We start from the raw sequence: 12,749 nt of genomic DNA, 5'->3' as shown, positions 1-12,749 counted from the left end.
AGCCTAGATTTTTATTCGCTGAGTTCTGAAGGCTGCGTGAAGCTCGAGAGAACTTGTGCACCGATTGCGCTCAGAAAAATCTAACACTCTGCAACTAATTGTTGACGGAAGGGTACGAGATCAAATATGTGCCAACTCAGAAGGGGAGGTACTGGTGGGGCATAGGAGTAGCAGACTTGGCCAGACAACGTCAAGCCGGGTTCATGAAAAATGATTCGTAGGAAGGAGGTGGTGAGATTACATAAAGAGCGTAATCGACGTAGTCGGCTCGTCACTCCAGCGCCGAGTCCTCAATTTATAGCTTCATTTTGTGCCTCCTTCACCACTCTGTTTACCCCCGCGATCCGAGTTTAAGCGACTGTCGAGGTTTTGAAAATTACGCGGCATTTGACTCGCGATTGATAAAATTGTGCCCAGTACTAGTATTACCGGACGTGATTATTTCCGTAAACACCGTTGAAAACATCTGCATCGTTTCTCCGTCGCCTGTTACCTCGGGCCGCCTCCCGCGTTGAGCCATGTCATGGCGCTGCTTTAGAATTAGTAGCATCACCCGATTACAAAATATTGAATGGAAGACGCGTGTGGGGCTAGGGTTGGATCGCTTGTCATGAGTCTGGCTGTTATAAGTAAGGAATCGTACCTATGCATGACTGCCTTGTAGTATAGAGGCTGGGCAGCAAAATATTAGCAAAGAGACAGGATGAATGGATTTATACGCACGACAGGGAAAGTCGGGCTGATGATATTGATGAGACCCAATACTAGTAAGGCAAATAAATCGGTGAACGTGGCAGTAGTTAAATACAAAATACGCACCAAGGATAAATGCACAGTAAAGAAGACCTATGCTGCTATTAGTTCCCAAAACAGGAATAGGGTGTGGATGGACCAACCGTCTCTATAAAATTGATTCAGCCAAGACGAGCAAGAGAGTCGAACTAGAAGGGATTATTCATTTAGTCTCGTGGTTCTACAAGGCAGTAACTTACAGTGCTGGTAAGCTTTGATCGTCGTCAGAGTAATAGCGACTACATCCGTTTGAGATTTGTGACAAACAAAGCGAGAGATATAAACCCACCAAAGTCAGATATAAAATTCGGCAGGAATACGAGATCCAGAACCTTCCCCGGGCCTGGTTTGATGTAGCACCCCCGACCGTTTCCGTGGATAACTGATGTGTAGATTAGTACTTGATTTATTTGGCACTGACCACGATGCTTAAAGAATAAAAGGAGTGGTGAGAGCTCACATTGTAAGGAACTGAGCAGCTTTGCCTCCTGAGATGCAAAGAGCGCAATGGTGGCCTGTTAATGAGGTTGAGGCTTTTGTGATACATGTCCGGATTTTTAACAAGAGATGCCTACCACAGCTAGAGCTGCAAGGGGTATTGTGACTCGTCGCCTTGCTCCCCAAATCGCGCAGGTGCGAAGAGTGATTATCACTGAAGTGTTTGAGCCATCGGGTCCGGGTACGTAAATGAAGGACGGCACCAACGTTGTGAAATGAAGATCCCGAAACAAATGAACCCTGAAAAACGTAAGCTTTATAGCTGAAAGACGGGGAGGCGAACGAACATATGGCCCATTTACTTAAATGGGAACAGATCTAGCAACGACCGCTGGTGAGAAAATGTATCTACTGAAACTGAATGCGTACCTCGGGCGGATTCATAGAAAGCCTCACTACAGAGAACGATCGAAGTTTGTACTCGCAGGATGACGGAAAGTAGAAGAAATTCACGGTAAAGCGAGACAGATTGATCGATGAAGGGAACGTATCGGTTGAAATAGAAAAGAAGCATCCCAAGTGACGGTGGACAAGGCCATGCAAATTCAACCTGAAGACGACAATCTTAGCACCATATACGTTCGGTGAATTTCGGAACAGCGTGCGTACCTCTTGGTCGAGGGTGCAGATATAATCGTAAGTCTGATGCCAATGACTGTAAGCAACACCGTTCAACAACGTCGAAAGAACCTTTCTGACCAAAATTGTGAGGCCCGTGAAGAATAGACATGTAATTATCGTTGGGTCCCAGAACGTTGGTGGGTCGGATGCTTCGTGCTATTTTGCCCAAGAAAACGGAGTCAGAGCGGCCGAAATGGCAATCTACAGCACGCACCATGCTTTCAGGGGCTAGGGATCACCGTGGTCCTTTGAGAAACTTCAGTCGATGAACGCAACTAAAGTGGTTCAACGGGGTATCTTGAGCCTCGAGGTGGGTAAGCTTGCAAGTTGAGAACCTGGTATTCAAATACATGCTGCCTGTCCAGGGGCGTTTGTTTCCGGCAGGGTCACTTCATATTGGAAGCGTTTTCCCACAGACAAAGATATCCTTGATGAAGGGAGGTTAATGTTGTCCAAATGTTGTCTTTCGAGTCTGATTGTAGGCGCACGGCAGTTGGAGCCTGTGATAGGGACGGGGGATATGCTCTGGGTGCTTTGATTCAATTTTCGGCGGGTTTGGAGGTAGACGTAGGCTCTCCATCCCAATTTCTCTTCCTCTAATTCCGGATCAGCAGGCGACGAAGAGGCTCGTTTTTGAAATGTTCCTGGCAGGGTGCTGAGTAAGAGTGGATGACCCTCCGGGAATTTCCGAGATGTGGTGGACAACCCACGACGATCCTTACCATAACACCAACACCAACAACACCGCATTCTGGCTGTAGAAACTACAAGTCTGATACATAGTCAATTTGTCAAGGCACAAACAAGATCATGACGTTATCAGCCCTATATTTAGACCGGAAATTCTGTCCATTCAGTGAAAACCTCGATTGTAAAGAAAGGTGTTTTCCTGAGAATGATACTCTTTTTTCAGTGGGCGAAATAATATGTTAGACTGACCGAAAGTCATTCTCACTAGTTTCGAGCAGGGCTGGATATTTGAATTTGATTGCCAGGCCGGAGGTCAGGCTCAACTTGGGCCTGACCTCGTGCTAATAGGGGTCCAACTCCGTGCTTAAAAATGCCTGTCCTGAGACAGCCTGAGACAGAGTTTTATAGGGTATGTTGTAGTATGTTGTCCAACCCAAAAAAAGTCGCACCTTATCAAATTCACTAATTAGTAACACAGACGACTTCATGATCAGAACCCTTGATACAGCAAGATTACCGCATTGAAGTTCAACGGGCGCCGAGGGAGGAACTGAGTTGACCTCGAGCCTGCTAATAAGACTTGGGATTGTCAACGACGTGAAATAGCACAAAGAGATATAATACATTACTTCCAACGCGGCCGGCCCCAAAGCGTTTATAAATTAACAAAGCTGACAATGACGCAGCTCAAGTTCCAGGTTTTCAGGCTCATCAACCCCATCACCTCCACCGCCCACAATGTCCGCAACCCACGGCAACCACCATCGAAAGACAACAACGGCACCTCCCGCACAGTCATCTGATGCAAAAGCACCTCAAGAAGCCACGCTTGGCCATACCTGTCCTCATCCCCATCTCCCTCTTCCTCATCCGACTCGGGCTTTCTCAGCACGAAAGTCTGGTCAAAATACCTAGCTATTAGAATCCGAAGCCCCCTCGGAACCACCAGGATTCGCAACATCAACGTATACTTAGTACACAACTTTCCGCATCGTCCCACTCAAAAGACAGATGCTGAGTAAGAGTGGACAGAATTTCCGAGATGTGCGAATAAAGCCCCGGATCGCCAGAGCAAGTGCGAACCTTGTCCGCGGGTGAGACAGTCAAAGCAAGAAAACCAGATGATTAGGTGTGACGAAGAACACAAAGAGCCGCTGAGACGAATGAAGATCAAGGGGGGAAAACGGTAAATGTCGTTGCTGAATGGGGTCGATGCCGACAAACCGAGCCGCGAGGTGTAGGAAGTGATGCACTTGTCCAGAGGCGATGTCATAAAAATTAGGAACGACAGGGCCCTGTAACGATTCATTGCTGAAAGTTGGTGGGGGGCGGCTGGTGGTGGGCGACCCACGCCTCAATTGGCAACGTGATAAGGAGAGCATTTTGACAATTCGATCCTGGAGGAAGAAATGTCAGTCACTTGGGGAGTCAGGGAGCGGGAGTCAGACATATACAGAGAACAGCATGGATGCGCAATGCGCATTAATCGAATCAGGAGAGGTTGATGCGTTCCGAGTACTCTTGAAGTTCGTGAAAACATCATAGAACTTCTTGTCGTCGTAGCCACGGAAAGTCGAGCAAGCTTGACAGATCCTTGAGTCACTGGAGGTTCTCCATTGGTGGAGAAACTAATGCGGCTTTCTCGTCCTTGGCTGCGAGTGTCGTCCCCTCGTTGTCGATCTTCCTCTATCTCATCGGCACCATGATGGAACACTTCCTCCTCCTCCTCCTCCTCCTCCCTCACCGACACCGCTGCAGGATGTACATCTGAGTCACCGCCTTTTGCAGAGAAGCGGGTGCAAGATAAGTAGCCCATAGTCCAGCTAGTCCTGCCAATTGAGGTGTTGAGAGTAGAAATGAGCGGCTGGGGAATCGATATCGGTTGTTGAATCAATGCAAGTCTAAAACGTGCAACGCGCCGCGACCGGAGATGCTGCGATGCATGACAAAGTTGGCAACAAGAACCCCGTGTTGACCGCGACTTTCTACACCACTCATCATGGTCGAAGAAAGTGCGCTAGCAATACAACATCAGCCTGGTAAATGTTGGGTAATAGTAGTAGTACAGAGAGTTAATACATTGCCCTCAACCACCCCAAAGCATTCATTAGGTTTCATTTTGTTCGAAACGTAAAGCAAAGAGAAAGAGCTGACAACGACGCAGCCAACATTACAGATCCTCATGCTCATCATCAACAACAACCCCATCACCTCCACCTCCAACGATGCCCGCAACCCACGGCAACGCCTCCTCAACCCCCTCCAAACACAACAACGGCTCCTCCCGCACAGTCATCTGATGCGAAAGCGCCTCAAGAGGCCACGCCGCTTCCCCACTGTCCCCATCCCCCTCTTCCTCTTTCCCATCCGACTCGGGCCTCCTAAGCACGAAACTCTGGTCAAGAGACACAACATGATCCAACTCCGCACCCCCCTCAGAGTCAGAACCACCACCACCAGGATTCACCACCTCCCCATGGACAGTCATCAACACGAGCCCCTCATGCAGCATCAGCGTATATGCAACGTTCCGCATCGTCCCATGCGGGCAAAACTGGTGCGGTCCCAATGCGTTTAGGTACTCGATAATCTGCGCCCGCCCGATCTGCTTACGCGTGGTTATGGAAGCGAGTAAACGCGAGTCTGAGAAAAAGGGGGTGTATGTCTTTGGAGGTGAAGGGGTATGGATGCGTGCGGAGAAAATGGCGTTTTTGGTGTACGCCTTTTCTAGCTTTGATCGATCAGAGTCGAATGTCCGGATGTACCTAACGTTTTTTCAGAGCGTTGACGAGGAGAATGAAAGAATGAAAGCGCTACGAACCGATCGATGAATGCTAGAGCGACGGTGTCTAGCTCTGCCCAGACCGTCGAAACTTCCTTCCATCCGAGGTCTTTGTCGGGGATTGGAGTCGGTTGGTGCGAAGTGTGTTTCTCCGGATGCAACAGGGTCTGAGTGACGAGGTCTTCGCTGGCGAAACGAGGTACATCAGAACCAGGTACGAAACCAGGGCTCTCTTCCTTTTTGACCACAGGATGGCCACGTATCTCCTCGAGACTCATGCTGCGGAATGGAATCAAGCCTTCTACGACCTCAGTCGCATGATCCTCCTCCTTGCGCACTCTCCTTGAATAGTCATCAGAAGCAAGGTCTATGTTCTTCCTCTCCGGTGTAACACCAACGCCCTGCTCAACGACTTGAGAACCCTTCGTGGCTGGCTTACGCCGAGGAATAGGAACAGGGTTAAATTTGCGCTGAGATGGTTTAGGTTTGGGATGATCCTTTGACGAGGCAGGCTTGCGTGATTCCTGAGAAGCACGCGCAGCCTCCGCCTCTGACGCATGTTTCCCTTGCAAAAGCCTTTCGGGGCTAAGCGAGTTCGCTTCATGCACGCTTCGTATCACCATCGCCAAGCTGGGTGCTTCAGGCATAAGTGTGTCAGACCACACAGGGGTGGAACTCGTCCTACAAATCACATCACAACCCTGCGTCAGCTTTTTGCCTCCGAGGGGAAGAAGGAGAAGAAGCGCACCACTCCACAACCATCCCATCGTCCCTGAAAAACACCCTCGTCTTTTTCAACCCGAATCCAGCGAGCCAACTGACCTTCTCGCGGAACAAGTTCTTGCGATTCTGGTAATAAGTCGGATAGGATTTACGGCAATTGTCGGGAATAGGGAAGAGGGTGCATGATTCGGTTATGAGGCGGCGAGATGGCGGTGGAGGTGGGGGTGAGAGCGAGAGCGAACTGGGCTCAGCCTTTACTTGCGGTGATAATTCCTTTTCGAAGGGACGTGATTTTGGAGGAGGTTGCGTAGAGAAAGCGGGTGATGATGAGAACGCGGCAGAGCCTGATCTCGTTGAACGTTTGGGGAGTGGGGGTTTCGGTTTTGGAGGCGGTACCTCCTCTGCTCCCTCCTTGACAAGAATTTCGTGCTCGGTATCCAACTTCCGCCTTTTAAGCGGCGGAAGATCGGGAGTTATTAGACGTGGCGATAATGACTGCTGTAGTTCGCGATTGAACGAAATCTCGTTCAACGGCGGTGGAGACGAATGCCTCGCAAATTGGGGTTTGTATGGTTGCGTCAGGTTTTGGGTAGATGACGCTGTTTTCCGCGGCAGTGGTGGGTGATATCTCGGCTGCGATACGGTAGGAAGTTGTACGTCGTCTTGAGGACTGAAGTGCCGCGTCATCGTCGGCTCCGGTGATGAATTCGATGGTGACAACGAACGTGGCGGGCTAGCCGTCGTTGTGAAGGTCGTAAAATGTGGTCGTCCAATTTCCCCTTGCCCTTGAGGTACTCTGGGCACTTGAGTACCGTCCTGCGTACCAAATTGATGCATAAAATAGTCCATCGGAGTCGAATTCCACGTTGGCGGCGTGCTTGCCGCCGTTGTATAAGTCCTGAAGTTTGTTCGTCCGCTTCCACCCTGCCCACTGTCCGATGTGTAAATTCCAGACGACCTTTGCCCTCCACGTACGCTTGAACTCCCTCGGCCTCCCCGCCATCCCTTGTCGCCCCTGATCGCTGTCTGAGGCCATCCACCCCTCCCCCGATAACTGCCCCTCCACCCAACGTTACTCTTGCGAGGTGGCGCCACCGTCGCAATCCTTGGAGGCGCTACCTGCTTCCGCTTGTTGATACTTTCGTTAGGTTGAGAATCCTCTGCATGTCCTGCAGCCGTCGTCCCAGACGCGGCTTTTCCGTTAAACCGTCCTCTGTACATTCCGATTAGGTTAGAATTGTGGTTCCAAGAATAAGATGACAATTGATTTCAAGCCTTCAGAGCATAGAAAGTGTTGGATTCGTGGTCGTCGTGGAGGACTTGTGAGGCGATGTCCGTGGTGGACGCCTAACATGCCAGATGTGTATGTGGCGCTTATCGGGGGCTTTTGAACAATAGGTACAAATAAATGATTCTGGCGCCAAATGCCTTGTGACGGACGAGTTCTAAGTAATTTGTAAGGAATCTGACCCGAATCGATAGGAAAAAAATGAAAAGAGGCGGTCCTTATTTCGTTGTATTCTTCTGTAAAGTGAGGGAGTGGAAACATATCACTGTATGAAGTTGTCGAGATTTATGCCAACCAGTTCCATTGAAAAGGACTGATCAGCAAATTGAAATAACTTCCAAGCATTGCCTATCGTCTACAACAAAAAAGACAAGTAGCAATTTACCAAATGCAAGCGGTAAGGAAACTATCGACGGTAACATTGAGTCAAGGACTAGCAATAGCCTCAAATAAACCCTGCCTGGCACGCTCTGTCTATTTCCTTTCCCTGATCAAGAAACAGCCCATAAACCAAAGCGCCAAAACATTGCCCTCGTCCTCCTTGTCTTGTCCAGTGGGCTGGGCCGTGGTGGCAATTTGGTTGTGAATCCAACCCTGAACAGGCATAATTACAAATTCATGCGAACTCGTCGGCGCAGTCATATTCGCAATATTGCCAAGCGTCACGGGGCCTCGCGATTGACGACAGCACGCCACGCTGCTTGACGAGATTGAAGACCCTTTAGCAGCTTGTAGAATATCTTTTTCACTTCGGGTGCGAAGCTTTGGAAGACCTCGCTTGACGGTTCCTGAGCGAGACAGTTTTCCAACACCGTGCGCAACTCCTGAGGAATCGAATGGATATCGCTGCAGTGCCAAACACCATTAGTGTTAGTTCTATTGCTAGGAGAAAATAACGTGTCGTACCTTAGATCGATTTGGTGATAAGCAAACGCGCCAATGATCGCATTGAATTCCGTGCCTACTTGGACGTAGACGTCGCTCACTTGACTTTCCGTTGCTTGATTCAAGCTCCATTGTCGCAGCATCTCCTGCAATTGTTTTGTAGAAGAAAGGAGGTTATGAACGAGAGTCGGAACGTCTCCCGGAGCGAGCTGCGGTTCGACAAAATAAGCACGGAAACAGACTTGAATAGTGGGCGCTTACCGATTTCTGATTTCCATTGTATCCGCTACTGTTGGTATTGGTACTAGAGGTAGACGTTCTCGAGGACGATGTGGACGTTGAATACGATGCGTACATGACGCGGTGATGGAATGCAGCGGAGGAAGAGAATATACCGCGTCGTGGGAGACGAAAATTCGCGAATAACCGAGTCAAGATAACGGTTGGTGGATGAGGGTGTAATCTCGGAAAATCCTAGATCGACAGCTTTATATAGAGAGTCAAGACAACCATTCCCGAGAACCGAGGTCGTCAAGAAAACAATGGCAGGGGTGAGCGCTTCGTGCATCGCCCTGACGCGGTTTGATTCACATGGGTTTACTGGTTCCGGGAGCACGTCTTCCAAGTAGAAATTTCAGTGTGAAGTGGATGCAGGAAAGCGCGCGATCGGAGGAAAATGGCCGTGCCTTTGCACAGCCTTCACGTTCCGTCAATGCGGTTGAGACGGGCCGGTCATTTTCCAAACGCATGTGCAAAACTCTTTCAACCACCACAATCAACTGCCGCCCTCAACTGTTGAAGAAGATTCTTTCCTCTACATCATCAATATAAATCACGACAGCTTCTGTGATGGTCTTCTGCTAATAAAGTGGTAGAGGCCAGCGGAATGCTCCAGCAGAACACGCCTTGCCCCGATAAATTTCTTATCCGTAGGTACGCCTTTTATTGGTTTGCTAAGACGAATTCAGTGATGAGATGGTGGAAGTTGACCTCCAAAACATCTCAAACTTGAAGTTGGGGAGGCAGAGGGTACGTCCCTCTCATATCTGAAACGCCGTGGCCGCTCAAAAGCCTGGCCTGATCATCAGCGACGTCGAATCGATTGATAGACTTGAAAAGTACAGCGTTATAGGTTATTGCCAGGCGGCGCCATCCTGTCCTCCATGCGACGCCATGAACTTGGAAGAGTTGATGATGCACAGGCTCTACCTTCGGCATCAATCCATTGCTACCGTCAACCTTCGCTCGCTCGAGATATCTAACAATTACGGGGCACAGTCTGATTGGGGACTTCACAATTCTGCCGATCAGCCTCCGCATGTAAATTAACTCTCGTTCCGTGGGGTATAACAACGGGTCCAGACCTCTTGACTAACGTGAACTACGACTAGTTCCTTGGTGCGCAACGTACGTTTTGAATTGTATCTTTTCAAGGAGTTGTTCTATAGGACGCATCCTTCAAAACGGTGTAGATCCTTCATAAAGTGCGGGGCAACAAGGAACTACATTGAATGTAGGGGGGGTTCATGTGTGCCTTGTAAAACAGTAAGAAAATCGATGAATTTATGACTGTCAAGTTATGGGAGATGATCGCTCAGTGAATTTCGTAGCGTTGACCCAAGTTCGCCGACCGAGGTTGCCAATTACTTTCCCATTAGTAGTACTAGTAGTGTCATACTCAATCGTGAATGGTTCTCCTGGAAACTTTTTAAAAGCGTCGATAGGTTCCTTGTCTCCAGTAATGGTGCTGGAAAGGGCAGAAGGGCTTCCCCAGCGTGTAGCTGACTGGGTAAGTGGTGGTATTGCGGTGAGTAGCTACTACATGTGATGCGTGTATGTACGTGCACGTGACCGCGCTCTGGAGCAGGGAATCCCTATTCCAGTGCTTATCAGAGACTTCTGAGAGGTATGAACGAGTATAGGTGACATCCTCGATACTGGTATCCGTCGGGTTTAAATATCACTGAGGCGCCGAAATCAAAGAGTAGTGACAGATGGTTCTCGCAGTTTACCCAGGCCATGCCTCATCATGCCCGCTGAACGCGAAAGTTTGACGCGAGTCGACGACAAATAATTATACGAGTCGATTTTTGATATATCGGATGGATCGAATTAATTGCAGATACCTTCGACTTGGACGTTTGAAAACAAAAATCGTAACAACGAAAAACATATGACGCTAATCACCCTGATGCACTTGCCACACCAATAGCAGGGGCAGCATCACCGTCGGCCTCTAAGTTTCAATATTGAGTTGCGCATACCGGCCAAATTTCGTCGTATACATACCGATGAAATCGATCACATCTCCAGTGAGAGACTGGAAGGACTGGAGAGACTGTGGGGTTAATTTGGCCGAGAATCCCTTCAAAAAAAATACATGAGCATCAGCATCTAAGACGGGAACAGGATTGCACTGAATTACGTTGAGGACTTCTGGGTCAAAGCGATGTGTAACCTCGCCACCTGCAAGTGAATAAATGATCGACCTCGACCTCGAAGGTTTACAGTACGCACCACTCTCGTTGACCTGATCAATGTACTCAGTAATCTGATCTTGGGTGACTCCTTTCTTGAAAACAACGATGAAGTTTCCAGCTAGGCATGGTTAGATCGTGATGATTGGGCTTGTGTAGAGTAAAACTGACTCGACATGTTTCTGACTTTCGCTTGCTCTTGTTTGGGAGCTGGTTGCGGTGGGTAGGGAGCAGCTTGACCAGGTAGATAAGCCTTGGGGCGCACTCTAGGGCCGTGCGATGGCCTCCTGTCCTCATCATCCTTCTTCAAGACGTGACTGGCTGAGCATAATTGACCAGATCCGTGGATAGCGGGACTTCAGCTAATGGTCAACGTAAGATTAACGTGTGATTGAACTTGGAGCAAAAGAACTAACTCCACTTGTCAATCCCATCCACAGCAAGAAAAAGTTCCCCTTTATCAGCATGCTGTATCGGAAGTCCGCTGACCTTCGACTGGCGAGGTTCGTCCGCACTTTGACTTTCTATTTCAGGAGCGCATCGATCGATATACGGGCGGGGTGGCCAAATCATTGGGGACGACCTCCAGGAAGCAAGAGGCGAGTGAGGCCCTATGCACACAACAAGTTGGTCAGACATAACATGAGTAGTAAAAAGGATAGAGAACCTTTGGACCGGTAGTTGTGAGGTTGTTTCCGATGCTGTATTCCCGCGTCTCTACCCTCTCCCTCATCCTTCGTTATTTTGCTCCCCTCTCGAGGAACCACCGCTCAAAAACGACAGTCAATAGCCGCCCCAGCCTCGCCTAAAGTTTTCTTGTGGGTTGGCGAGGTGTGCCGAGAGCAGACCGGAGGCGTCGCATTGCTTGACTGCAGATGCGGATGGCATGAGTTGGGTTGACCAGTGACCGTCTGCATACGAAGGAACCTGCGATATACATACATTGAAGTTATCATATACGGGCCCTATAGTTGGGAGACGGAAGAAGTATAGAAGCCCTAAGATAGGGTTAGGACTCTCTTGAATTTCTTTCATCCTGTCCAACTTCGAACGTTGACTCCGTCCCCTCAGTATCCACTTCACGTTGCCGCGCGAGCCTATCGAAATTTGTGTGCAATGGTAGGAGGAGAGACTCATGTGGAGCTATGGAGATGATTTACAGTGCCATCACGATCCAGCGTCACGAGCAGAATCCTTCAAGTTCATACCTCAAGAGCTCGTCAGGATTCCGGAAGTCTACGGGCCAATTGTAGTGCTGATTTTTCGGAGTACTTACCAACTTTCGTCGGTGAGTAACTGTGAAAATTTTTATTTTCGGTGCCAACTCCTTGACAGGCTGTATCCTCTCTTGAACGAGTCCCTCGGTACCCTGCACCCAAATTTGTGGAATCTCATTGTCATCATCGAAGCCACCGACAACAGATAATTGTACTTCAAGCCTCGATCTCCGAGTCCGTGTGCTGTGTCTTTCTTGTTGTGCCAGATCAATCCATCGTTTCTTGCGAGATGCTGGAAGTGCCGGTCGCATAGTGCGTTTTCATGTAACTTTCACTTTCAAGGGCAAACGTCTCAATGCTCTCACTTCACTTGTCTGTCAGTGTCACCTTCAAGACATCTATCTTTATCCTTGCGCTCTGTCGCAGCTTGGATAATTGACAGGACTCGGAATCTTCACGGTCCTTGACCAAGATACTATTTCAGAACCGGAACGTCTCGGCTTCAAATTGGAGGACAGGGCGAAGAGGTTGCGAGTATTGACAGAATATGCCAGCGGCTGAGCCTAAAAGCCGTCTTCGTTCGTCTTAAAATTTTTGAGAATTCCGGTTCATGTTTCTCTAATCTTTGATATAGCAGGTCCACGAAAACAAGTCAGCAAGCTTTCCGATATTCGCTCAGGGTGGACATGTGCCAGTGGCAGATGACTCGCTTTGAAATCTGTGATCCGAACAAACCCTCAATGTATTATAATTATCTTCCACGTACAACGTTGAAG

The 12,749-nt window shown here is 48.9% G+C and overlaps 5 protein-coding genes across 5 annotated transcripts; all 5 read right to left on the bottom strand.

Moving 5' to 3' along the window:
* Positions 1–376: 376 nt before the first annotated feature.
* Positions 377–2,128, bottom strand: LACBIDRAFT_303605 (uncharacterized protein; the record flags this gene model as incomplete). The annotated part of the gene is made up of 13 exons (XM_001884110.1): positions 377–590; positions 644–672; positions 724–764; positions 820–846; positions 897–941; positions 993–1,031; positions 1,082–1,174; positions 1,253–1,307; positions 1,368–1,444; positions 1,498–1,530; positions 1,660–1,840; positions 1,900–2,067; positions 2,126–2,128. 13 exons carry the CDS (start codon positions 2,126–2,128, stop codon positions 377–379), a joined length of 1,005 nt encoding a protein of 334 aa, XP_001884145.1.
* A 2,643-nt stretch (positions 2,129–4,771) lies between these two features.
* On the bottom strand, positions 4,772–7,327 carry LACBIDRAFT_294891 (uncharacterized protein; the record flags this gene model as incomplete). The annotated part of the gene is made up of 5 exons (XM_001884109.1): positions 4,772–5,366; positions 5,423–6,064; positions 6,132–6,739; positions 6,832–6,922; positions 6,972–7,327. 5 exons carry the CDS (start codon positions 7,325–7,327, stop codon positions 4,772–4,774), a joined length of 2,292 nt encoding a protein of 763 aa, XP_001884144.1.
* A 452-nt stretch (positions 7,328–7,779) lies between these two features.
* LACBIDRAFT_303602 (uncharacterized protein) lies at positions 7,780–8,664 on the bottom strand. The gene is made up of 3 exons (XM_001884108.1): positions 8,541–8,664; positions 8,301–8,488; positions 7,780–8,240 (listed from the first exon to the last, which is right to left on the bottom strand). The coding sequence occupies exons 1-3, from the start codon at positions 8,634–8,636 to the stop codon at positions 8,057–8,059; spliced, it is 468 nt and encodes a 155-aa protein (XP_001884143.1). The 5' UTR covers positions 8,637–8,664; the 3' UTR covers positions 7,780–8,056.
* Positions 8,665–10,353: 1,689 nt separating this feature from the next.
* Positions 10,354–10,977, bottom strand: LACBIDRAFT_192694 (uncharacterized protein). The gene is made up of 5 exons (XM_001884107.1): positions 10,928–10,977; positions 10,797–10,877; positions 10,705–10,745; positions 10,569–10,644; positions 10,354–10,515 (listed from the first exon to the last, which is right to left on the bottom strand). Exons 1-5 carry the CDS (start codon positions 10,932–10,934, stop codon positions 10,463–10,465), a joined length of 258 nt encoding a protein of 85 aa, XP_001884142.1. The 5' UTR covers positions 10,935–10,977; the 3' UTR covers positions 10,354–10,462.
* A 562-nt stretch (positions 10,978–11,539) lies between these two features.
* Positions 11,540–12,284, bottom strand: LACBIDRAFT_329982 (uncharacterized protein; the record flags this gene model as incomplete). The annotated part of the gene is made up of 2 exons (XM_001884106.1): positions 11,540–11,683; positions 12,033–12,284. 2 exons carry the CDS (start codon positions 12,282–12,284, stop codon positions 11,540–11,542), a joined length of 396 nt encoding a protein of 131 aa, XP_001884141.1.
* Between the last annotated feature and the right edge of the window lie 465 nt (positions 12,285–12,749).

The sequence above is a fragment of the Laccaria bicolor genome, genomic scaffold, assembly GCF_000143565.1.
Source record: "Laccaria bicolor S238N-H82 LACBIscaffold_24 genomic scaffold, whole genome shotgun sequence".
Classification (NCBI taxonomy): Eukaryota; Fungi; Basidiomycota; class Agaricomycetes; order Agaricales; family Hydnangiaceae; genus Laccaria; species Laccaria bicolor.
The sequence above is the reverse complement of the archived record's forward strand: the minus strand, read 5'-3'. Positions and strand labels throughout refer to the sequence as shown.